Here is a 26,410-nt window from a genome sequence, read left to right on the forward strand (position 1 = left end):
CGTTGAATGTATATCTCCCGTCTCCAGATGTCTCACCCTGAAAGCATCCAGGATACAGGACCATCCTTCCCACCTTACAGCTCATTCCCAAAGCATCCCCCCTTGCCGTTAGCAGTTTCATTTCTCATCCCGACTCTCTCCATCGGGCTGCCTCTGGCATGATTTCATCCCTTTCGGGTTTTATGAAAGCTGGGTGACTGTGAATTTGTGCAGGCTCGGGCTCGTGAGGGTTCGAGGCGGTTGCGTTGGGCTCCTGGGTGCATCCTGCCTGTGGACACACCCATAGAGAGGGCTTAGCCTAGCGTCGACACAAAGAAAACGCAGCTTCGGCAAGAAGTGCGATAGTACCGAGGCAGCCGTGGCACTGCCACCCGCTTCGTACTTTGCTGTAGGATTGCTTCAAAAGAAATAATTAATCCTTTCGTTATGCTTTCAAGCATTCTGCGGAGCCATTCAGGGCAAAATACTGTGATGATGTTGTTTTACTGCTGAGGAGGTGAGGGGAACAATAGCATCTCCCTTTTGGGCTTATTTTCAGCTTATTTTGAGCAGGTCGGTGTCTGTGCTGGGTGGGGCTGGCTACCTTCCCGGGTGCCTTGCACAGCTTTTCAGCCATTTTTAGTCGGCTTCACACTTCCCAGCCAGCATCCAGCCTTTGTTTTGATAAAAGACAGTCTCTGTGACGCTGCTCAGTGGGCAGATTAGAGGGAGAAAAGCTAGCGGCTGATCCTGCCAGGCAGGCGGCTGTCTGCTTTGGGCAGGCTTTGTTTGAGTGTATTTTTTTTTAATTTTAAGGTACGTGTTTATGCTGAATAGTCAGTACATAATGTTGATGCTTTCAACAGGGTCTCTGGGAGAGAGATTACTCTGTAGCATCATCTCATTAGAGGGTCCAAGATGCTCGCAGACATAATTTTATAAGCACAGCTTAATGTAACAGAAGCCAGAAACCCCTCCAAAAGTGTTTTCTGGGGGGAGCGGAGGGGACGAGAGGGCAGGGCAGGGGAGATCTTTCAGACGGACACTTGTCCTGGGGGAGGTGATATTTTTCCAATCTTAAATCAGCACTTAATTGCGTTTATAGTCTGAGGGGTTTTTCTTTAAGGAGGATGAGTAGCTGGAAAGTAAACAGATGCACCTGTTAAATGCCAGACTCCAGCAGCTCGGGCTTTCCATACCTTAATAAAGTTTCTGTCTATACGATATCTAGAGGATTGCTTGATTCATTAAGCTTATATGGGAGAGCCACAACCAAACTTCAGGGTCTTTTCGTCTGAGCTTTGCAGATAAACTTCCTTGTTAGGTGGGGTTTGGGTTTTTTTGTTTCCAAAAAGGCTCAATATTTTGCTGATCCTTATAAAAGCATTTATTTCCTGAGTCAGATTGCTGAATCACCTGTATTTAGAGGCGAACTGAATATTCTCCCTCTTCATCAGAAAAAAAATCATAAATTAAAAGGAGGGGAATAACAAAGAGCATACTGCTATTTCTTTAATCAATAATTATTACTAACAATAGTGGGCTTTCTCTCCTTCTACACTTTCCTTTTTGAAACGGAGTTAGATTTCCTGAAAATTAAATGACACAGTATGCCCCATTCTGATTTGGAAAAAAAAAAACAGACCTGAAAAAGTCAACGCAGCTAAAATAAATCACTTGCCTCACTTCCCCATCATTTGCATATCTTTTTCTTTCTCCTGGGTGGTGCTTTATGATTCAAAAATGGTCCTGCAGCAAACATGAAATAGTCATAGAGTATTATTTCTGTCGGCAAAATTCTTTGATCAGTCCCAGATAAAATAGAAGAAATTTAAAATTCAGAAGAATGAAGACTAAAGACTTGATTCATTGATTCTTTCAGTATCTATTATTCATGTAGTCTCTGTCTCAACCCAGAATATCAGTTTCTTGCAAACCTGGAGTTGTATAATTTTGCCAGCTTCATTATCAATGGAATTATGGTTCCCCTCTGAAAACTCTGGAATATGTCTGTGAACATAACAGATGCAGATGCAACCTCAGTAAATACAGAGCATATTTTTACTAAAATTATGGAGATACAACATTGAGGTTAACATAAGTTTTAATTAAAGGCAGTCACCACTAGCTGTATCATTGGTTTGACCTTATAGTACTTATAATTGGTGTAAAATTGTTGTAAAATTGGGTGGGGATCTTAAGAAGCTGCAGGGACGTTTGGTGAAGTCTTGGCTTTGCCCACTAAATTAACACACTTTTATGTTCCTTGCAATGAAGCAACTGATACTGCTGCGTCGATTTAGAAATATTGCAGTGTGTTTTACCTGTTCACCCTGCATGTTCAGAGTGATTATATCAATAGTAATTCATGATACCGCCCCTCAGGGGTATGAGAGAGTAATTTGCCCCTGCTGGGCATATGCTTCACTCAACATGTTGTCATAGGCGGCTTTGGGGAATTGCAGCAGACTTCCACACCCAAGTCATCTTTCGCATTGGAAGGTGATGCATTTGAAGTAGGCTGGGATAGATCCATGCATAATTCATGAGCAACTGGGCATGCTGGTTGATGTGGGCCTCCGTGTAACAGCCTATAGCCAGTGCCAGCTGCGTGATGCATCACAGTGCACAGCTTCTAGTGGGGAGCTGCTGGATGAGGTGTGCCTTCAGGTTCAGGTGGTGGAGTCTTTGTGCCTTCCCCAGAGACTCGGCCCAGCTTGGCAGGACTCATCCGTACACCTAACTGGAGAGTAGGAAGATTAGGAAGGTCTTTGCACCACAATTTGGTGAAGCTATTTGATGACAGTGCACTGGTCCCCATGAGTATTCCCTCTTCCCCTATTTCTTCTACATGCCAGCTCTTGGGTGGTCATAAGTGATACGCTTGTTCCTGCAGCTTCAACCACCTGGAAGACTTATTAGAAAGAAAATCTGAAAGATGCAGAGAAAAAGGCCTGTGAACTGTTCATAGAAATGATACTAAATATTATCCACATTATAATTATAACTCAATGTGGGAAAGGACTGCAGACTTCACCAAATCCATCTAGATGACATAACTCCACTGGGACTGGAGTTACTGAGTGGCATTTTCCTGGCAGTTGTTTCTAGACAACCAGCTTCCTTGCTGATTGTCTAGATTGGCCTGGTGTCAGTTGATATACCCTTGACTGATATATCAATTGATTTCCAAAGAGTGCTGAGAAGCTACACCAACTATTCGTGGCAACAGTCCCCACTTTCAGACAGATAAAGAAGTCAGTGGCAATAATATTGGTGCATGCTATTAATCTATAGTCTTATTGACAGTTCTGTAGTCTAATTACAGATATTAGCATGAGAATATACCTTCAGCCAGTTGGTACCTTGAGTGCTTTCCAGAAAATACTGTGGGCTGAACTCTCAGCTGGGACCCACATGTCTTGTTCAGATGAGCAATCCCTCTTTTTAGCATCTAAAGATTTGTCCCAGTAGTTGGTTCTTATGTTGGACCTTGTTAGAGATAAAATCTTGGAACCAAGCCATAACCTGATGTAACCAATTTAGCTAATATTCACAAAAGTACATTAATTTATGAGGAATTGACTCCCTAATTTCACAGTTGATTTCCTGTGAAATTTGAATTAATTTTGTCATTTTTTTCCACTTTCAGATTTGCTTTTCATCTTTTAGAGTCATTTAAACTCTAGCAAGAGGGTGATGATGGGGCAGTAGTTGAAGGCAACATTGGAGGGCTGCTTTTGCTTTCATTAAGTCTCTTGGAAGTAAGGTTTGGTGAGGCTTTTTTTGATATCAGAAGGGATACTCTCTCCATGTCATATTTAATGTTCAGAAACAACATAGTTCTGAGCCATTCATTTTGAAAATCTGCCTATTTTCAAATGTTTGGCTATAGTTGGGAAGGGTCCAATTCTATTATTTTGGTCCAGGAGCATTTTGGGAACATCTGAACATTTCCATAGCATTATATGTATTCAGAGACTGCATTCACAGAGTCTGCTTGGTCTCTTTGGTTTCTGCTCACTTAGGGTGACAGCAATAACATCCTTCACAGAAACTGGCCAAGGCAGGTACTGATATCATTTGATGAGCAAGAGGTGTGTGAAGGAGGCTTTCTCCTGCCACTCTATTAAATCCTGGTCTTAAAACATCTTCTTGTGAAAATTATAATAGCATCAATAATAATAACAATAATAACATTATTAACAATAATAATGCAATAGACTTGTTTGCAGCATGGTTGTAGGGCTGATTTTTTTATTTCCAATCCTCTTTTTATTGCCAACCCAAGCCCACTCTAGTTCCTCACATATGACAGTCCGTTAATACTTTTTTGCTCACATCTTGATCTTGCAGGTGGAATAGGATATAATGTGGAGGGCATCCTATATATAGACTTTTCCCTGGTCCTATTCCTACTCCAGATCTCCTCTCATTGGAGTTTGGGGAGCAAGAAAGTCTGAACTTTCAAGTTGAGTCTTGGGGCAGGTGGATAATAAAGGTATAAAGCTGAGCTGAGGACAAGGAGGTTAATAAACAAAGTGTGTACAAGAGTGAGAAGTATAGTGAGATCCCTCAAGGCTAGAGATAAAGGATAAGGAGAGATGCCTCATGAAGCAGCACAGATATTTTGTCTTGGCTCTGCTGTTAATCACAGCAGTCTCCTGAAGGCACCAGACTGCTCATTAGATGGTGTATCCATCTGTATTTTATTTGAATCAGATCTGTTGTAGGGAGCAGATCAGTGACCACGTTGGATCCTTCACTGGTGAGAAAAGGGAAAGCCTGGTCCTCCAGCTTGTGGTTAAAGCTGCAAACTGGAATTTCTTTGAGTGTGAGCCTATTCAAAGACTTACAGCTTTGTTGCATTTCTTTCAAATATTATTGTGACAATGCTATAAAGAAGATTGCTCTTCTTAAAATACTGATATTTTCAATTCCAGTAGTCTGAGATATGCCTTATGAAGTCATTTATATTTATGGAATCATAACACTATACTGTATCTGTGTACAGAATTAAAGGCTGTGTGTAGGTTTTCCTCACTTCTAGTTACTACTAATATTACATAGGGAATTAAGCTGTACAACCAATTGATATTACCTCCTACAGAGGCCCAGTAGGACCTCCATTATGTGGAAGGCAGCTTGCTCACATCCAAAGGTGTTATTAGTATGCTAATAACTGAATGAAGAAGAGCATATAACCTTTTATTTGATGATCAAGGCACAAGGACCTCATTTAAGGCTGGATACAAGGGTTTTGCACACACTTTTTATAATAGCTTCCATGTACATGCTCTTGATGAATGTTCTTTTTTCATACAGTTGCTGCAGTAGAGGAAAAACTGGCATGGTAAGAAGGAGAGAACAGGGGTTTTCAGAGGCAGGAAGGGAGAAGCTGTGGAAGATATGAATTGTCCAGTCTGTGCTCCATTGATCTTCATTAATTTCCATGTTAAAATGCTTTCTTTGAGACATGGAATGGAAAGATTCCTATTTCTGTTTCAGAAATATTTTTCAAAAACATAACCATGCAGGAGTATGAAGGTATGTGGACATTTTATTTACAGGTTAGTTTGAATCCTCTATTCTCCCTCTGAGATCTCCGCTCAGAAGACTTGTGCTGCAGTTGCCCCACACCATGGTGCTTCTGGGGACCATGTAAACCACCAGGGCTGCGTCCTCATGTTTCCTCCAGCTCTCGGGGAGAATAGATTCAGGAGCACCACTGCCTAGTCCACTTTGGCTGTCTCAAGTTGTTCACCCCTTACCTCCAGCGCTTCCCTTTCTAGCCCCCCAGGTCTGTCTTCTGGCTTTTTTGATGTCAAATATTGATGAGCAGAAACATTTTCTGCTGAAAGCCTGTTGAGAGCTGGTAGATCTTCCAGGCACTGTACTCAGTAGCAGTTCCTGGCTGACACAAGCATTGTGTGCTGCTGCTGTTACTTATATTTGCAAGGTTAGTTTTAGCTTCCATCACAAATATGGGTACTTATCAGCTACTCATAGTAACAAATGGTTGCTTGTATCATAGAGTTTATGTTCATGCATACATTAGTTTAATGAGGTAAAGTTATAAAGTATAGTTGAGGTGGTGATTTGGCACCCTTGAAAACTTTTTCTTTCAAATAGAAGGCTACTTGAGTAGCATTTTACAAGTTCTGCTGTCATTTAAAAACATGGGCAGGCCCTACTTTCAGATAAATAGCTCACCAGACATGCTTCTCTAGAAAAATTCTTAAAAGGCAGTTGCAGTGACCTGCAGCACTGCTGTCTTAGAGATGTCTGGCAAATCCTCCTTACTAAATACAAATACTTTTGAGCCTGAGGCAGTTCTGGCAAAACCCAGAGTCCTTTTATGCCTCCACAAATGAGCCAGGGCTCTGGTGTGTTGTACTGGAAAGAGTGCAGTGACCGACCCTGCTTCTCTCCTTCCAGGAGGCTTAAGGGAGATCATGGCGAGCTAGAGCTGAACAGCTTCTGCATGTTAATGGGCATGGTCTGGATTTTACAGTTGTGACTTTTAAAAAGGAAGGAACCCAAACCTCTATGAGCCAAGGCTGATTTCAGTTCCTGTTTTCCAAACCCTAGCTGCAAACCTGAGGTGGTTTGAAATTGGCAGTTAGGTTCTCAACAGTGTATCTTGCTTAGCCAGGCAGATTGACCCACTGTCCAAGTGTATACATCACATATCGACAGGCTTACGTGGCACCAGCCTCCTGCTTCATGCATATTCAACATGCATTGCTCAGAATCATGCCATTATAGTCAGGTCTGCACAGTGCGTGCACACACACTCACACACATACACCACGTGTGCAACACACCCAGAGCTTGCAGGACCCTTCACCACTCTAGGACCTTTTATTCTATGACCTGTTAAGGGCAGTAAATCTGAGGGGTCAGCAAGTGTTTGAGGGAGTTGTTAGCTACATTAATCAGTTTTATATGAATATAGGATGAGATGAAATTCAATGCAGACACATAAATGTGGTGAACAACCTCATCCCATTCATAATAATAAAAAAGTGGTACGGAGGGGGTTGATGCACCCACTTCTTGGTTCACCTGATGGTGAAGGAGCAAATTTCATCGAGTCAAGGAATCATAGAATAGTTTGGGTTGGAAAGGACCTTAAAGACCATCTAGTTCCAACCCCCCAGCAATGGGCAGGGACCTCCCACTAGACCAGGTTGCTGAAAGCCCCATCCAACCTGGCGTCATTCCTTTGCCCCTTGGTATCTATTTACAAGCCCAGACACTGATGTGACAGGTACTTTTGTTCTTGTGTAAAGTAATTACAGAAGAAAATGGCAACCTGAGGAAGCCAGGCAAAGGATACCAGCTAGGGGATTCTACACCCAGTGGAGTGACTGCAGCTGCACCTAAAGGAGCTAACATGCCTCTGACACATAGCTCAGGTGTTTTCAGCAGCATCTAAATTCATAAAATCCGTAAATCAGGGGAACTGATTCATCTCAAATCCCTGAAGACTGTCAGCCAAAAAAAATAGTCCTTTCTCCAAGGAAGCCCAGGGACCATGGCTGTACCCCAAAAGTCTCCACTGATTTCTAGCTCTCAACGCTCCTTCTCCCCTTTCCCTGTGCAAGGAACCATGAGGTTCATCTCTGTCTTGCACTGCCTTTTGCAAGGTGGTTTGGCTCACTCCCTTCTCCCTAAGGGAGAAGAGGAGGAATGGCTGAAGGAGTGGCAAATCTGGCCTGAACAACTGGACATTGCAGCAGTGCCACAGCTCCCCATTCCTGCAGGGGAGACAAGGAAAAGGCGGATTTGGTTCCTCCCCTTGAAAATCCTAACTTTACCTATTGCAGGCTGCAGGGTGTGAGTGTGTGTGTGTATTCCCAGGCTGGACCTGGGCAGCTGCACAGCCACATAAAAATCATTCAACTCATATCTCCTTCCTCTGTACTGAGATTTTCCACCTAGCAGTTGGCACATATTTTTTCTATGCACATGGGAATATTTGCCTCAGGTGTAATAGACACAGGATCATTTTCTCCCAGGTCTCATTTGGCTGGTGAAAGAGGCCATCTGCCTTTTTATCTCCTCTCTCATGCATGCAGGTATTCCCAGAACTGTGTCATTTGGCCTCTGTCCATCTCACTCTGAGTTGTGACAAGCCTTTCCTCACCTGATACAGCTTAGTAAATATCCCAGCTATTTCATAGCAGAAGGGGGCATATTTCAGGACATACACACACTTGGTCAAGTCAGTCTTGAGTCATTCAGCATTTTCTGTATTGAGGGGAATAGGAAAATGCAGTTCAGCATCTTTCTGCATGAGAATACAGCACACTTCCAGTCTGCAGGAATATGAGGTGGAAGATCCTCAAAGGAAAGAGAGAGGTCTTAGTTGCTCACTTTGGGTCTTATCATCAGTTGGAATTGTCTTAGGAAAGTCTACATGAGTTGTCTTTTGTACTTTCTGGCTCAGTTCTCATTTGTTTGCCTGTCTATTACCTGTGTCCCACATAGTGTTTTCCCCTAGTGTGTGGCATTTTTCTTTCATCAGAAGATGATGTTCCAAGTGCATCATCCTGCGCGAGCTCATCTGTGTGTATTTCATTTAACATGAAGGTATTGTGCGGTATAAAATTCAAGTAATTAAAAAGTGAAATTTGTACAAATTTACAGTATCATCCTCTGACAGAGAAATTTTTAAGCGAAAAAATGACTGGGCTATAAAGAATACTGCCTGTCAAAATGCTTGTTGGTAAAAGCACCCCAGTTGCTATGCTGTGCTGCAGAGTTTTGCAGCGCTTTGACTGAAAAAGAGTATGAAAAATGGTAAAACCTTCATACTTGTGTACTGCATGCCATTTTGTAAGGATGGTTTGCAAGTTGCATACTCCAGCACCCTGACGCTGTAAGCAATTTATGATGCCTGCCAAATTCCCTGACATAGGTGCATGCTCTGACTCTGTGCAACTACATTTTCGGAGCATTCCCTAGTCCATGCCCCTGGGTTTCTGTAGGAAGAAAACCTGGGCATATATGTGGAAAGACTCTGGCCTGGTCCCCGATTTGTAAAGTCAGCACCCAGGACCCCAGCATATGCCACTAAGGTCCCCCATCCCTTGCCTTCCATGCAGATCTTTCTTGTGTGATATGATCACAGGTCCAGTGCTGAAGTCTGACACTTAAAAATATGGAAGAGGTGTTGTGTATATTGATGGAGAATATAGTGGGATGTTTCATGAAGAGAAAAGAGCTCGGTAATAACAATTTCTGCATTCAAGCCCATTACTTTGAAAAGCAATGCTAATATGTGTGATAGTAATGAGTAATATAGCTCATTGACTCAAGGCAACATGCCATGGTGACTCACAGGTTTTGGAGATTAGATGATAAGAGCTACTAGGCTGGATTAATTTTGTTTCTTTTTGTATTTGGGGGGGGGGAGGGGTGTGACAGATTGCAATTTTCTTGAATTTATTCTTTGTTCAGAATGATTTGACAAGTGGCATCCATGAAGTCTGTTTGGCTGGTGGTGTGTTCAAGCTGTTCATGAGGACTTGTGCAGTGTGTGAAATTAAAGCTGTTTTGTTTCGATTATCATGAGCATGTCCTTTGGCTGAATGAAGAGTCCTCCCAGAAACAGGGTGTGGATGTACAGAAATTAAATTCCCCTTTGTGAACTGTATTTTCAACAATCATTTCATAAAATTTTGCTTTTATAGTGGCTATTCTTGATGGTAAGATGGTTTACTAAAGGGCCTGGAATAACTATACAGACTGGGTGAAAAACACTGTCATTATTAATTGCTTTTAAACATAAAAATATATTGGTTGAACGTGGTTTTCTGCGTTTGCTTTCTTCTAACTACCACCTCCCATCGACCTAAGCAAGGGAAATTATCTCACAAGCAGAAAGCTTTTTTCTTAATATATATTTCTGAGGTGGTTGGATTTGAGTAGCAAAAGGGATTTATTCTGTATTTTAAGGCCCCATCTGAAAAAAGGGCCTTCCTACTGTGTAACTATTAAGCAGTGGTAAAACCAGGAGTCTTTTCCTTTCCCAAAACATGAAATAACCAAACCATATTGTCAAAACTTTGATTGGGAAAGTGCTTTATTGTGACTAACCCCAAACTTTTGCACTCATTTATCAACAACCAAAAACCAGAAAATGCTTTGATCAAGCATTTGGACTGGTGACATAATAAAACCAATTCAGAGTTTCCAGAGTGTCCTGGGTTCAGCAGTAGCAGTCATTTTTCTCACTCTTAGTAGCTCGTGCAGTGCTGTGGTTTTGACTTTCAGCCTGGGAGCCACACTGATAACATTGATGTTTTTAGTTGTTGCTCAGTAATGTTTATTCCGACCAAAAACTTTTTGAGTCTCATGCTCTGCCAGTGAGGAGGGGCACAAGAAGACAGGAAAAAGCAGAGACAGGACACCGGACCCAAACTGATCAAAGAGGTATTACATACCACAGCACATCATGCCCACTATATAAACTGGGGCCAGTTACCGGGAAAGACTAGATCACTGCTTGGTCGGGCTGGGCATTAGTTGGCGGGTGGTGAGCGGTTGTATTCTCTTCCCTTGTTATTTCCCTTATCATTGTTATTACTGGTGAATTTAGAGTTTTCCTTCTCCTAGAATGGTTGCCCAAAGGCTAGTGAACAGGATTGATTGATGGTGGCTTGGCTTCGCAAACAAAGACCTGGGAAGGGCTTCACCCACGCCCACCACAAGCACGATGATGGAGCTCGTCTAGCCCTGTAAGGGCTTCCATCTAAGAGAAGGACACTCTAACCAAACCTACGACCTGAGGACTTCGCTGTCACCATCCAAGCTCGCTAGGCCCTGGCACATAAACCTCAGGTGTAAAGGGTGGGGCCAGTTCTGCGCAGGCTGTGCCTCACCTAAAAAATCCAGGCCTGAAGGGTTTACCCACACTTGCAAAGCCCTGTAGCGATAGGTGAGGGACGAAACGGCAGGTGATAAGGTGCACTGGAAGCCACAGACCCAACCCTGCATGCAGGCTGTTCAGTACATTGGTCATTCGAGATTGACCCAGGAGATGACAGTCTTGTTCGGCAACATCCTGAATGACCAAGCAGCCTTTTTTCCAACCGGATTTGCCTATCCCACAGTGGCCTTTTAGTCCTCATCACACTTGTAGTAAGTGTGGGTAAAGCCCTTCCCAGATCTTCATTTGCGAAGCCAAGCCATCATTATTATCATTGGTGGCAGCAGCAGTGATTTGTGTTATACCTTAGTTACTGTGCTGTTCTTATCTCAACTCGTGGGAGTTGCATTCTTTCGATTCTCCTCCCCATCCCTCCGGGAGCCGAGGAGGTGGGGAGGCAGGGAAGAAAGGTTGGGAGTGAGCCAGAGGACTGTGTGGCTGACTTACGGCCTGGGCTTAAACCACGACACAGAGTAAGGAAATGCAAGCTAGGCTGAAAATTTCCATACAATCCTAGCAACAACACAACCCCGTGCGTGCATTTACCTTGCTGCTGTAAGAGACCCACTGTGCCGTGGTTGGAGGTATTCATCCATCTTATCTAACCAAAACACAGATACATGAAATACAAGGATTTGAAGTAGGTTGTTGCTTGTAATTTCCTCAGCACATCACAGAACTCACATCACTGCTTCTGTTGAGGAGTTCCTATTGATGCTGATGTTGGTAGGAACATCACTCCTTCCTTTACCCTTCTGCAAGGACTCCAAGCATCACAGTGGCCATGGTGGCTATCCTGCTCTTCTAGCTCCTGCCTTTAACATGTTGGTCTTCTCTCTCCAGCTATCGACCTGTTGTACTGGCGTGACATCAAGCAGACAGGGATTGTCTTTGGCAGCCTGCTGCTGCTGCTCTTCTCCCTGACCCAGTTCAGCGTTGTCAGCGTCGTGGCCTATCTGGCCCTTGCTGGCCTCTCGGCCACCATTAGCTTCAGAATCTACAAATCGGTCCTACAGGCTGTGCAGAAGACGGACGAGGGCCACCCATTCAAGTGAGTGCTTTGAAGTCATGGCCAGGGGCCACTTACCTTGCAAAGGATTGATTCCCACTGGCAATTCAAGTTTCTTTACCTGCTGCTTGTATAATGGATAAAATTCTTTTCTTGATGAAAACAGAGAAAATATTTGTTTCTGTTGTCCAGTGTCTCAACAGCTGTAAGGCTGTATTGGCTCAGATCCTGGGGGAAAAACAAACAATACAAAACCCATTGTCCTCTGAAACATGGGAATTCTTTTTTTTGGAATTCAAAAGATCCATAAACTTTTCAGCAAACACAGAAAAATAGTTTAATTACAGATAATGATAATACAGTATCTCTTCAAGCAGGAGTATATTGGGCATAGAGGGAAACTATTTATATCTTTTCTCTAGCACTGCTTGGCTGTGATGTGGCAATCCATTAGCCTCGGTGGTGGTGCTGGTGCCAGTGTCCATGCCCTCCCCACACTCTGTAGGGTCTGGGTGGTTTGCTCCAGGAAAGCACCAATGCTTTCTCCTCTCCTCTGCCAACAAGTTGGTAAACGAGGCCATGGAACTGGTTTTGAAAAAAGTCTTGTTGGGGTGCTGGTCCTTCTATTTCACTTGGGTCAGTTCTGAGGTGCAACTCATGACATGGGCATAGCTCAGAGGTGCAGGGCAGGGAGAGGATGGAGGAGATAGAAGGTGTGCTGCTGCTAAAGGTGATACATGGCCAGACAGCAGCTTTTGTTCCTCCAAAGGCTGCCACAGCAGTGTTGCACAGAACTTTGTGGGGAACCTCCATCCAGCGAGGATTTGCATCTCCCTTTGGGTGGATTGAAGAGAGATCCCCTTAAGACCAGGCTCTGTATAGGGAGAGGGCAAGGCTGGAGGCAAACAGCCACAGTGCAGCGAGATGGGTCATGCAAGGTGAAGACAATGTGTTCTGGTGGCTCTGTGCCTACAGGAAAGGGGACGTGTTGCTCCAGCATGAAAATGTGATCTGGGGAGGAGGGTGTGATGGGGTAGACAGTCACAAGTGTGTATAACAGGTGAACCTGCCTGGGTTTGTAACTGGACCTGTGTTCCTGGCAGAGCCTACTTGGAGATGGAAATGAATCTTTCACAGGACCAGATTCAGAAATACACAGACTGTCTCCAGCTATATGTCAACAGCACAGTCAAAGAGCTGAGGAGACTGTTTCTCGTTCAGGACCTCGTGGATTCTTTAAAAGTAGGATTGCTTTAAACATTTTTAACCCTTCTCTAGAGGATCAGTCTACATTTCAAAGTTCTGCTTCCCATGTTGACAATGTTGTCGTAAAATCTAGGTTTGTGTAGCTCCAAATATAAAAGTTGCTCTCCTTTTTGATTTCCAAGTTGCTTGCTTCCAGCAGTTTAGAGGTTTGGCAATCTGCATTTGAACTTATTGATATGTAATACAGGAGTTATAAAAGGAACACTGCAGTTCTAGAAGCATCTCTGTGTTATGCTTTGTATTACTTTGCCACAAAATAGTGCGTTAATAGCTCTGTTTATCTGGATTTCCTCTAATGGTGGCATTTCCTGCTATGGATCTTCTTTCCCTTCCTTCTGAAATAATTATTTATTTTCAGCCTTACACCCAAATAGGTGTTCTTCAGACAAAGGGAAGATCATTAAGAGAGGAGACATAGGTTAGGCTCTAAAGATTTTTAGAAAAATGCACCCATCTCCCAGCCTCAAGAGTTTTCAGTCACTGGGTTCATCACTGTTGGGCTGTGACTAACCTGTATGGGATGATCCCTGCCATCATCAAAAATGGATGCAAAAATCTGCCTATGTCTTGCTCAATTCAGAGTCCTAAATGTCTTCAATTAAGCCCTAAACATACATGAAAGCTCAGCTAAGAGGCTGAGAAGCAGTGAACACCAGAAAGGAGAATGGGGTTTATACACCCAGTAAAAGTACCTAGTTCCTAATGCGTCTTACTTAATTACTCCCATTACACATTGAAAAAGGCTAATGTACTGTTATGTTAGCTAGTTAAGGGAACTAATTTCTTCAGATGCTGACACTGGAGGTGATGTAATGATCCATCTTTAATTTAGTTTGCAGTACTAATGTGGCTGCTGACTTATGTGGGAGCCCTCTTCAATGGCCTGACTCTTCTGATAATGGGTAAAAGCAACATTTCTTTTAAAATCTTTAACTTTAACCCCCTTGTGATTTCTACTTAGACAAAATAGCCTATCCTCAGTGTGCCTTCCTCACAGTTAAACCATCAATTTCTTTTTCCCTTCCTGGTAAATATACATTATTCCCATTACATTGTCCCTCCTGCTAGAACTAGTTTGTGGTTTATGGTTTTGCAGCTACTAGAGCAATGGGAAATTCCATTTTTGGAAGGTTTGAGCAAAGTTTGCTTCTAACACAAAGATCCCTAGTGGATCAACTGACCAAGTGGCATGATGTGTGTTTGTCACTGAAGTAGGTCTGTTCTCTGGAGGAACCTGATTGACAGGAATATAACAGTGTGCTCTTTTTCTCCTCAGCTGTGGTGTCTATGTTTACTCTCCCCGTTGTATATGACAAGTACCAGGTAAGTCTGTCAGTTTGGCATAGTTCACGTGAATGGGTGGTTCTGCCTTCTGGATGCCTGATTGACTTGGTCTCCCTTTGCTCTTTGCAGGCACAGATTGATCAGTACTTGGGACTTGTGCGGACCCACATAAACACTGTTGTGGCAAAGTGAGTTCAGCAGCAGACTTGACCAGAAGTCTTGCTGTGAAGTTGCGATACACTGGGGGTGGCTAAAAGCTGGGTGGTCCTGGGGACAACATGCCTGATGAATGATATCCTCCTCAGCTCCCAAAATGTAAGAGATTGTGGGAGGGCAGACCCCTGAAGAAACAGGCCTTCTCAGCTGAGCACAGACGAAGGCAGAGCTGTGACCCTACATCCTTCTCACATCTCCTACCATTTGGGGGGGGTGGACAGAGCAGCCCAACCAGACACATGTCTATTCTTCTACTTGGCCAAGAAAAACAGGAAAGAATATGTTAACCCCCTTCCCCACTGACCACTCCAAGCCTGGGGTTTTGCATTCAGGGTTTCTGTCCTTTAGAGTTAATAACACCATTAACAAACAAAGTGGGAATTAGAACGCTGCCCTGTCACTGAAAGAAAATACCTGGGAGCACCATGATCTTGAGTGTTTCAAACCAGCATGGAATAGGCAAAAGGCCTGGCTGGAATTTTTGAAGCAGTCTGCTCTAGTTCCTAATGTGTTTCCTGTATCAAAAGCTTTTCTGTAATCTCTAAGGGTGAGTGGGAATCTAAACACAGTTCTCAAAACTTGAGAATTACTGAAGCAGGGTGGCTGGTCTGGAAGATGGATCCTGTACATCTCAGCAGTTTATATCCATAGATTTGCAGAAGTTGGCTAACTAACAGGTGGAAGGTTAAAAATAGAATCATAGAATCATAGAATGGTTTGGGCTGGAAGAGACCTTAAAGCTCGTCTAGTTCCAACCCTGCTGCCATGGACAGGCACACCTTCCACTGGACTAGATTGCTCAAAGCATCTTCCAACTTGGCCTTAAACACTTAAAAAATTGTGAGGTACAGAGAGCAAGTGACCTATGAAGAGATGCTGAGGAAACTGGGCTTCTTTAGCCTGGCAAGGAGGGAACTAAGGAGTGATTTCATAGTAGCCTATAAGTACTTGATAGGGAGTTACAAAATGATAAAGCAAAACTCTTCTGAGTTTTGGCAGATGTTATAACAAGGAGCAACAACATAAATTCAACTTAGGAGGTTGATGTTGAACATTAGGAGAAACTTTTTCACTAGATTTTAGGACAGGACCACAGCAGGCTACATAGGGAGGTGCCAGAGCCTCCTTCCTTGGAGGTTTGCAAGATGCAACAAGACAAAGCCGTGGCCAATCTAATTTAGCATTGGTGATAGTCCTGCCTCACATAGGAAGTTGATTCAAAGACTTCCAGGGATACTTTCCAGCTAATATTTCTGTTATTCAGCAAAACCCTTAGCCTTGGGCAGGACTAGAAATATGTACTGAAAATTCTTTGCTTCATTCCTGACTTCCAATATAAAATAGACCATGGTAGAATAATGAAGGGAGGAGAATATCACTGGGCATATCCCATGATTACATGAACCACCCAAACTGGGCCATTTACAAGTAGCAGCCTGTCAGAGCACACAGATGGGGCATCACTTCTTTTTCTTATTAGACACTAGTCCACCTGTTGTGATAACACAGTGAGTGCAAGCTAGAGATTACATCTGGATAAGACTCCAAATGGGGATCCACTGGAATGGAATAGCTACCTCACCGTATAATCCTCTTCTTTTTTTTTTTTTTCCTTTTATTTCTAGGATTCAAGCTAAAATCCCAGGTGCTAAGAGAAAGGCAGAGTAAAGCAGACACCAAGAATTCATCGACTACAGTAGTGAATAATAGGGGAATCTGGAATGAAACAGCTCTGTTCTTACACTTTACTGCAAATTTATTGTTCTTTTTTTTTCTCCACACCATGATCTTAGAAACATAAAACTCAGAAGCAGTGCTTTTCCCCTGCTGCTTCTGCACTTAGAATATTTGCAATCACTTGTGTCAAGCACTAAAGTATAGTAAAGAGAAAAGTGTACTAGATGTGGTTTTTTGTGTTGCTTATAAAGTGCATGATGGTGAAAGCCTAAATAATATTGACCTTTTTATTTTATTTTTTTAGTGTTTTTCCTTCTTCTATTGGCATTGCTTCTATAACTTTTAATGTTACATGTGGCTAGGGGCTTTCCTGCTTAGCGCACTGATGCAATAGTTAAAATTGCTTCTACGTCACTGGGTTGCTGGTTGGATTCATCTTTATTAACTATATAGAATTGTAGACTGATGTTTTAGTGTTTTCCAGCACAAATAAAATAAACAGTAATCAGTACTTATGGTAATCAGTTTTGTATAACTCAAAAAAAAATGAAAACAAAACCCAGTACTTTTGTCGTAAAGGATTGACAGGCTGATTTACATGTATGGTAACTGGAAAGTTCCAGCATGTTAAATTTATTACAATTTGTATTACATACTCTGTAGTTCCTAATGGACTTAATTATGGACTCTGAATATTTGCACTTATGTACTTGATACCGAATGCAGAAATAAATGTTACTAAATGTAAAAAGTTCTCCCTCTTGTTGCCACTGGGATTATCTTGACATTTGCAAACAAGACACATGCTATGAAAAAGAAGCATTTTCTCTCTTCCCCCTTGAGATCCGCACACACTTTGCTCTTACAAAATGGTGCAGTCCAACAAGATCATCTGTACGTATCTCACCCTCAGTTTCACATCTTGATGAGTATGGCAATAAAAGAAGGATCTTAGTGCATAGTTGGGGTTTTTTTGGTGGTGGTGTTAGCAAATAGCAGGAGCACAAATAATTGTCTCTTCCTCCATTTGTGTGTTGTGCAAATCATAAACAACAGACTCTGCGAGGGGTCAGCACAACACAAAGGACTTTTCATTTTTCATATCATCGTGTTCCTCTCTTATCCAAACCTGTTTTTTTAAATCTGCTTTAAACTGTGGGACCAATATGGAATCTGGAGGCTGGGAACTGAAATAAACTTTTGCTGTTGTTCAAAGGTGAAGGTTTTTAAAAGTTGGCATTTGGTGTTTCAGAACTATTAGACAAAAGAAACAGCTGTCAAACATTTTCTAAAGAGCTTCAAAACAGCTGCTTAAGTCCTGAATAATTTGCCCATTTGTTGAACATACCTGTTTATTTCTTTTATGAATTTTTATACAAGTATAAACATCAAAACATTTTCAGCCATTTTCCTTTTTTCTCCCACAGAAGTTTTTATGTAGAAATTAATTTTTCTACAAAGAACCAGATCTTTAAATACTTAGACCAACTTTTTGAATTGAAGTCTTTCCTTAGGTTCATTCATTTAATGCATCTTCCTCTCAGTTACACATGGACATGGTGAGATCTGTCCTAGGTCAGGCTGCAGTTCTGTTTGTATATAAATGTACAAACCAAACAAATGTAAGGGATTGGTAGAAGCACTGGTATGGCTCTGGGCTACTTAATTCTTGTGATGATCTTCAAATACCCTTATTTTCATTTAAGGCTTATATTTAAATATTCTTTTTTTATTCTTATTTAAAAATAATAGGCTATATTTTAAATGACACCTGCAGCTAGATATGAACTTTTTTTCTCAATGAAAACTGATCATTTCAGTGATATATATTGCCTTTGATCTAGTGGAATATGTTTGTTATAGCATGTGTAGTTTCAACCAGGAGTTGCAATTCAAGATCTACCCCAAGCTTTAACTGCCCCCAAGACTTTTGTACCAGTGCATTCAAATGGCCAGAATATAGCCTGTATCTATCTCTGAGGAAGACAGTACAGCCTGTATGAGTGTCCTTGAGGATAAAGATTGACCTTCAGAATTCTTACTACTTACAAGATAAATACATGGATCCAACACGTTAATTTTGAAAATGAGCACATTTAATGTCCCATCCAACTGGTCCCATGTATGTGTTCTTCCCTAGCACCACCGATGCAGTTATACCCAAGACCAGCCTTTGCTAGTTCAGCCTTGTGCAATGCCGAACCCTAAGCACGATTTAAAGGTGTATCTGTTGTATATTTGGAAATCAAACAAAATAAAACCTTCTGGCACAGTCCAAATATTCCAAAGAGCCTAAACCAACAGAGACCAAAAGCCCCATTCTTGTTTCCTCCAACATCACATTCTCTCAAAACCCACAGCCCTCCACTCCTGGCCCTCACCACCCCGACCATACTCTGCACATGCACCTCTTGAACCCATACCTTTTATTTCTATCTTTTCTCACATCTTACTTTTCCAACCCAGCCCTCAAACTTCTTGCAGTCACCCTAACTTTTCACCCCTGAGCATCTGGGGTGGGTTGATGTGGTGGGTGGAGCCAATCTGGAAGACCATGCTAGGATATATCAGAAGCGGAGGAGTTTAGCCAGAGATTGGATTGCTTGTGCTACCCATGGCCACTATCACCTTACTGGAAACACAGCAGTGCCTTCCATGACCTTTGAACATGAAGACTCCCATAAGCCTTGTTTGCAAACCTCTACTAACTCAATATACTAATGTCCTGCTCTACCACTTGCAACAGAGAGCCTGTGCATACAGGGAGTGAAAGCTTGTGATACCCCTGGTGTTCCTTGCTAAGTCTCGTTCATAGAGCAATGCTATGAGAAGTGATGACAGCTCCATATTTTGTTGTTTTCTAATAAGCTTCAAGGGAAAAAACTACACTGATATTTCAAAATATTTTGGTGTGATTCTATAGATGACTGAAGCTACTTACCACAATACTGTACATTCATGGGCTAAGCTGTGGTCTGAGGTACACAGGCTGTAAAGCCCTTTTGTTTCTGATCTTCATTTCCATTCAAAATGAAGAGCAGCTGGAGACAAGCTTGAATAGTAAAAGTGGCAAATTTGTGAGGTGTTTATGCAGGTGAAACCTGGGAAGCAGCTTACACTGTATGGGGGTGGGGGCATTAAACCATTCTTTTCTCTTCAAAATGTTCCTTGCTAGAGGAACCTGGACATTATACCACATCACTTGTGCTTCAGAAGTCACCTTGTCCTGGTTCAAAGGTGGCTTAAAGAAAATATGCAAGCGTATGGGTGTTTTGAAGACTACCACTAGCTAAGTTGTTCAGGTGGCTGGAATTAGGTGGGTGCTCAAGACTTTGAGCAGTGTCTCTCATCCTCTGTCTCTGGGTAGTCTGAGATGCTGATACTCCCTTTCTGGAGAGGAATCGGAGAAATTTCTGAGGTGGGTGTCTCAGCTGGGAGTCTTGTTTAGATGTAAGGACAGATTTGGACCAGGCCTTTCCAGGCTGGGAATGGGCTGACTAATGTAAAGAAGACAGCTGTGTTTTGATCTGCTTAACATGGTTTTGCCTTTCCAGGAAGATAACAGGTCTACCTGCTAAGTTTGAAATCCAGCCCAAATGACTGTGCTGATTTGAACTGAAACCAGTTTAACTCGGGCTTGGGGACATGAAGTAAGGAGTGGCATGCTCTTGGGAGAAGAAGAAATTGTTAGAGCACCTGCAAATGTGTCTTTTTTATACTCTAGGGCTTTAAAATTTCTTCTCCATGGTTTCACTTGTACCTTTCAGAAACCTTATGAACTTGCTCCTAAGTGGCTGCCTTTTAAGGAGATGTTTGATAGTTACTGGAGAGACCTGCCAGTGCTTTATGTAACTCTGGTGTCTGTTTCTCTACCCTGAAATGAATGCTCATTGGTAGATTGATGTGAAAGGTGAATACTGTAAAGTTTGGTTTAAGCTTTTCAGAATATTTGGGTTTTTTTCCATGTTTCATGGTGCTTCAGCAGTATTCCCCTCTTCCTCTAGCTTATGTATTTGCCTCAGAGCTATTACTAATCTGTTTTGTGCTTCCTCTGCTCTTTAATATTAAGCTACTGAGAGCAGGATCATAAAACACATCAGTGTCAGGGAAGTCCTGGAATTGGGAGGAGATAAGAATGATCTAAAATTCTGCAAGCAGCTAATCCAGTTAAAGAGAGTCTGTCTGCTTCCCCATAGCTTTTGCTATCTCCCTGCACACTTTCAGATGGCAGCTGGCTCCTGTCCCTGTCCTGGTGGGTTACAAGTCAGTCAACTGTAAGCTTATCAGCCTTTCCTTCTCCATATGGGCCCAGGGAAACGTGTGGCAAGCCCATGTGTTTGCCCAGTGCATCTTCGAAAACACCAAATGTGTTGTATTTCTTCCTGGCTTCTCTTAATATATTCTTTTCTCAGACACAGAATTAAAAGATGATCCATCAGTGAACTTGCAGATGAGCTTCCTGGGATGCCAGGAATCAGCAAAGTGAGGCTGCTGGCACGAAGAAGCCTGGTAAGACTGGCTGGCACTTGCAACCAATGCAGGATATACGGTGTTTAGGTAAAGGTGAGATATGTCCACTGATGAAAGAGTCAATAGCTGCAGCACCTGAAAATGGAAGGAGGAATGATCTCTATTAATTTCTTCCAGGCTTTCTTGCTGCTCAGCACCTTTACAGGAGAGAGTGGCAAAAGCTTACCCTCTGCCTTAGTAAGGGAAAGTTACAACGTTACTGAGAGTGGACTGTCCTTCTCCACAGATGCATATGGAAATGGGAGTTGACTGTAAGCAGGTACATGGGCTTGACCTGCTTCTCTCTCTTACCTGAGCTGCCCATTTCCTTGTCTTTGGTGTTTGCTTGGAAGTGAACCATCTGTTGGTGTTCTCCTCTGGTCAACGACTAATCGAACTTCAGGCTAGCAAGTCAGATGCCTACAGCTTGCCACTTCTACAACTCTACTTTCTTCTTTGTATGGGTAGCTGTTACTGAGGAAGGATGAGCTCTGCAGAGCCAGGAAGGGCACCTGAGCCCCTGAACATGCTGCAAGCCCTGCTATCTTCACCACCTCTGTGGTTTCCACAGAAAGAGTGCTAAACATGTAAGTTTGCCAAGTGTCTAATCAGGGGGCCATCAACGTGTGCGTGCAGCGTGTGTAAAGTTACACAGGTGGGCAGGCACGTTGATAGTGTTCTCACCTTCCCTTTCATTCCTGCTCTGCCTCAGCCAAAATGCCGGGAGATGCTGAAGGGACCAGGATCAAAAGAAGAAGGTGAGATACAGATGCAGAAGGAGTCTATCTAAGGAACCCAAAAGACAAGGTAGCCCTGTGCTGACATGTTTCATTGCTTTTTCCACCTGTCTGCCCCTTAATGAGCATGCAAGATAAATTTCTCATGTTCACTGAATATCAAAGTGATTCAGCCTCAAGGTTGCAATTTATGCTTCCCACGGCCCTTTTTGTTTGAGCTGAAAAATAATTCAGTCCAGTGTAGCTAATCATCATTCACAGTAAGTTCCCTCTGCATATATTTTCCTTTATGAGGGAGCTTTAAAGAGGATATTAGTTACATTTTCACTTCTTTTTTACAGGCTGCTAATTTAGCTAAAGTGATGTGAGGTATCCCAGACCAGTCCAAAAATATCGATAATGTTTTATAGATGCGGGAAAAAAAATATATATATATAACATCCAGGTGGAGTGACTGGAACAGCAGGTGTCTTTACCCTAAATATTCTTTGTTTACCAAGTTAGGCATGAGGCCTTAATCTAATTTCTCCTTGTTCCACAGACACTTGCTTAGAGAAACCACTATCCACACGACTATTAGCCCGCCATTGAGTGAAAAAGTATCACCTTTGGCGCAAGCTAAACTGAGCTATTACCAGCAGAAAGTCAGTTTAACTTGTCAGTTCTCAGCAAATTTGCAGCACTTAATTAGGGAGAGGTGGAGCTTAACTTTCTTAGAAGAGCTCATTTGAGGAAGCTCCTCTTATGTTCCTTCTAGTTAGAAATTTTGAATCCTTCCTCACCAATCTCCCCTCTCAAAAGCTAGACAATTTAAAACTTTTTCAGCTGAAATACAGAGATCTGACAAACTACGGAGAGCAAAACTATCAAAAAGTGTACTCCAAGTTTTCATGCCAGCTTATAAAAACTAAAGGGGCATAAAATTCTGATACTGCTGGTGTCACTTTTGAGCACCAGATGTTGAGAAGTAAGCTTAAATTTTAATTCTAACATCAGGATATGACCAAGAATCTCTCTTCATCTCAAGTGTTTTAACTCGCCCACTTTCCCAACAGCAATCACAAGTCTATGACTCACATACTATACCAATACTGCAAATTAAAAGAAAACGTTGTTCCTACTGCCATTCAGCCAAAGGTACTCCCACAGCTCTCCAGTCACAAGAGACTTGAGTAAGTCTGCCTTCTAGAGTGAAATGCTGTGGTCTCTGTTATGCAGGATGAACTATGGTATCATAAGTTTTACAAAAACATCAGAAGCTGCTAGAGAGTTGTGTACCTCGAGTCTCTGATATGGTGCAATGAGAGAAATTATGAGTGGAGCAGATAAAATTCTGAAGTATAACAGAAGATTTTGAGGGCACCTTCAGAAGCAGGTGGTAATTGGTAGCATTAAAAGGAGAGGTCAGTACTCAAGTTTCCCAAATATCATCTGGTTTTCAACTTTCCATACATAAAATAAAAATAAATAAAATATGCAGAGGATGCTAATGGACTTTGCTAAAGTTCTTTGGTGGTGTAGTGGTGAAGTCTTCTGAGGAGACCCTGGGATGCCCTATGAAAGAAACTGGATAATCTTAAAGCTTATGAAGAATAAAAATCAGATGATATTTTGCATCACAAATGCAGAGTTGTGTCCTGGATTGGTAACAGCAAATTCTCTTGTTGGCTAGAAAGTTGATGTTTATAAACAAATATTGATGAGAAAACCCTGGTCAAACACAGTATGACAGTGCTATTAGGGGTGTCCAAGGGAATGTAGGTGCCATTACAGGAATGGAGTGGAGAAGAGTTTGGTTCTGTTACTTTAGCAAAATAAAGGCTGGGAAGGGGGGATATAGCTGCTTTTTACATGTACACTAGGAGTAAGCACCAGGAAGGTTAAAGGCTGTTTAAGCTGGTCCTTAATTAAGCAACTTAATGATGACACAGGGAAAAAAAATACATTCATGGTTTTGGTTTGGAAATTAAAATTTATTATTGGTCAGAGAAATTAACACTAGCTCCTAAATAGGAGCTAGAAACAAGCATTGTGAATCTCAGTTGTTCAAGGTGCAGGAAATAGATTACATACAATGCCAACTGCCTTGTTGATAAAATAAGCAGATGGCAGTTCCCCATGTGGCTCCTTTTTTTTCTTTTGTGCTGAAAGTGAATTTACAAGAGATGGTTGAAGGGAGTTATGCACATTTTTTTCCCACAGCGTTTATTGCACTAGCACATTAACCAGTAGAGAGTCTCCATGTTTATCTATCAGGAAGAGAATATTACAGATGCCCATCTGATGTGGCCAAGTAGATCTACTGAAGTCAGAGCAGCTCTCTCAGATCCTATGAGCTCAAAATTTGTCCTGTTCTCTTTGGGAAGAAAAAATTGCCCTTGTCATTTATTATTAACTGGTAATCTTTGTGATCCCAAGAAATGTATTCCAGGCTCAGCATAGACATCCAGGCCTCACTGAGGCCATCGTTAGGCTTGCGTTCAAATTTCAAAGGTTTATCAATTCTTGCAAATACACATAGGGCTTCATGCCTCCTCTTGCTTCCTGGGAGTTAGCAAGATGCTAAAAGAATGACTGGCCTATGAATCCTGTTTGCTGCGACGTAATTTTGTATGCAGGGAAAAGGGTAAGCAGATTAGATTCAGGTTGTGATGGATAGGTTAATAGAAGTGAGTGCAAGCAAAACAGAAGTTTTTTTTCCCGGCATAAGTAAACAGAGGAGGGAAGTCTACTGGAATCCCCTTCATAGTTTTTTACTCTAATGAACTTGTCAGGAAGAAAATGATTTATGAGACTTATAAATTTCTTCTTCACGCTGAATATGCATTTGCTTTATCAATGTTCGGACTGTGAGTTGTAGTAAAGGAGAAGGAGGGAGCCGCTCCTCCTAGCCAAAATTTCCTCTGCTTAATCAAATCTAATATCCTAGTAGCTTTTGTAAGCTAATGCTGCACTGCCCATCTACTCTCACCATAAGGCTGGGCAAGGATTTGACTTTCCGGAACTGCTGATCAATGCAGTTGCTAAATTTACTTCAGGTACAGGGCAGCAATAAATTCTTATAATTTTAGAGCTAGAAATCAAACCACTTATTAGCTTAAATGTCCTGCAGCACTTGTAAACCCATCTGAGTTTATGACCTATTCTTTGATCCTGTGTGCACTTTAGATGTCTGTACCATATTTACCACCCTCATCTTTGACAGGAGTTTGAAAGCAACATCTGCAAGCAACATCTTATTGGGCTTGCGTAAGTCAGGACAGGCAATTGAAAAGGCCTGTCCTAGGAGAGGAGATAGGATCTTTTGTGTAAGAGCCACTAGAAATTTTCTGTTAAGTGTTAAAGAGCTTGAAGTCCTCTGCAGCTCTGCAGAAGTGCTTTAAGTTCTAGTGAAGTCCTGTCTTGAAATATCTTCTGCAAAAAAAAATTTACAACAATGGGACCATAATATAAAAATCCTCAACAACAACAACAACAAAACCAACAAAACAAAAATCCCCACCAAAACAGCAAAACCACAAAACCAAAAACCCCAGGAAGAATGGGTAAATTTTCTATCTAGAAATGCTTAATTATTTGAAAAGGAAAAAATCTATATATTTTTCTCAAGTGTAATTTCCAGTTGAGGGGCTAAACTCACCAAGTGAATTGAGAACTCGCCCCCATTACTTTGATGTTATAGAAATCAGTTTGTTTACTTGGCACAGAGGTGCCTGAATTTCAGTTGCATACGAAACTGCCTGCACTCTGCAACTACTGAGTTCAGTGAGGCCTGACTCCTGTTTAAGACTTGGAAAGATTTTCAAGAAAACAGAGCCCTTCCCTTCTTCCTAGCAAAGAGTTATCTTGTAATTACTAAACTGGCTGTCATGCAATGAACAGATGACTATTTTAAGCCAGATAAGATATGTCTTCTACTAGTCCAGGTTGATGAGCAGATCTTCTACTAGTCCAGGGATTAGTATGTTCACCCAGATAGTTGTATTCTGTCAATAGTGAAATGAAGACATGGATCTATCTGAGGGATAACTAGAGATACTGTGTGTGTTCAAACTGTAGAAGAGCGTTACCACAGTCTACAAGGCAGTGGACACCGATTGCCCTCATCTCCTACAAACACCAGGAGGAAGAGAAGACACACATCTTGCTTTTGATCAGGACCTGTGTATGTACCCAACATACAGGATTAACAGCAGATCATTTAACACATGGCTGTTCTTGGCACAGTTCAATTTCCAAAGCAATTTCTCAAAGTGCTGGAGGTGAAGGATGATAACACCTTTGCTGATTGTCCCTTGCTGAGCCATAAATTGACACTGATTGTGAACGAGGAAGGTCTCTGGTAATAGCTTGACCAGGTGGCAGCAGCCATAAATATGTAGGAAAGAAAGGGAACATCTCCTGACAAGCCTGTTCTCTCCAGAGCAAAGTTGCAGCACTTTTTATTAGTCACTCCTTTAGATAATTAAGAAGAGGTGATATTATCCTGCTGATTATTTGTCTGTATTAGAGTAGTTCACACAGAAATAATCGACCCTGCTACCTGATATCCCCTCATACAATCACTATTTTATCTTCCATTTTGATGAAAGGATATTTGTTCTTAAAGCCCGTTTTTACAGTGATAACTGTAAAATAGCTGCCTGCATTTAAAAAGATCTAGAGAAAAGCTTCAAAATGCAACTCAACAGCAGTCTGCAGGCCTGGAAAAGCAAATAAAGAATCTAAGCTTTATTACTAATATTTTAAAATCTTACATGTTTTGAAAGGTTGGTCTCCAAGGCCAGAAATTAT

The 26,410-nt window shown here is 41.9% G+C and overlaps 1 protein-coding gene across 2 annotated transcripts in view; it reads left to right on the top strand.

Annotated features, from left to right (window-relative positions):
- Positions 1–17,124, top strand: part of RTN1 (reticulon 1) — a 117,490-nt gene extending 100,366 nt beyond the window's left edge. For both annotated transcript variants that reach the window (XM_062630777.1, XM_062630778.1), the window contains 6 exons: positions 11,762–11,969; positions 13,031–13,169; positions 14,026–14,095; positions 14,470–14,516; positions 14,607–14,665; positions 16,319–17,124. In XM_062630777.1, coding sequence (XP_062486761.1) covers positions 11,762–11,969; positions 13,031–13,169; positions 14,026–14,095; positions 14,470–14,516; positions 14,607–14,665; positions 16,319–16,361 — 566 coding nt within the window. In that variant the 3' untranslated portion in view covers positions 16,362–17,124. The remainder of the gene's footprint in view (positions 1–11,761; positions 11,970–13,030; positions 13,170–14,025; positions 14,096–14,469; positions 14,517–14,606; positions 14,666–16,318) is intronic.
- Positions 17,125–26,410: the final 9,286 nt, after the last annotated feature.

This window comes from Pezoporus occidentalis, unplaced genomic scaffold (genome assembly GCF_034315485.1).
Source record: "Pezoporus occidentalis ecotype Australia unplaced genomic scaffold, CSIRO_AGI_Poc_V1 ctg36, whole genome shotgun sequence".
NCBI classification, from domain to species: domain Eukaryota; kingdom Metazoa; phylum Chordata; class Aves; order Psittaciformes; family Psittacidae; genus Pezoporus; species Pezoporus occidentalis.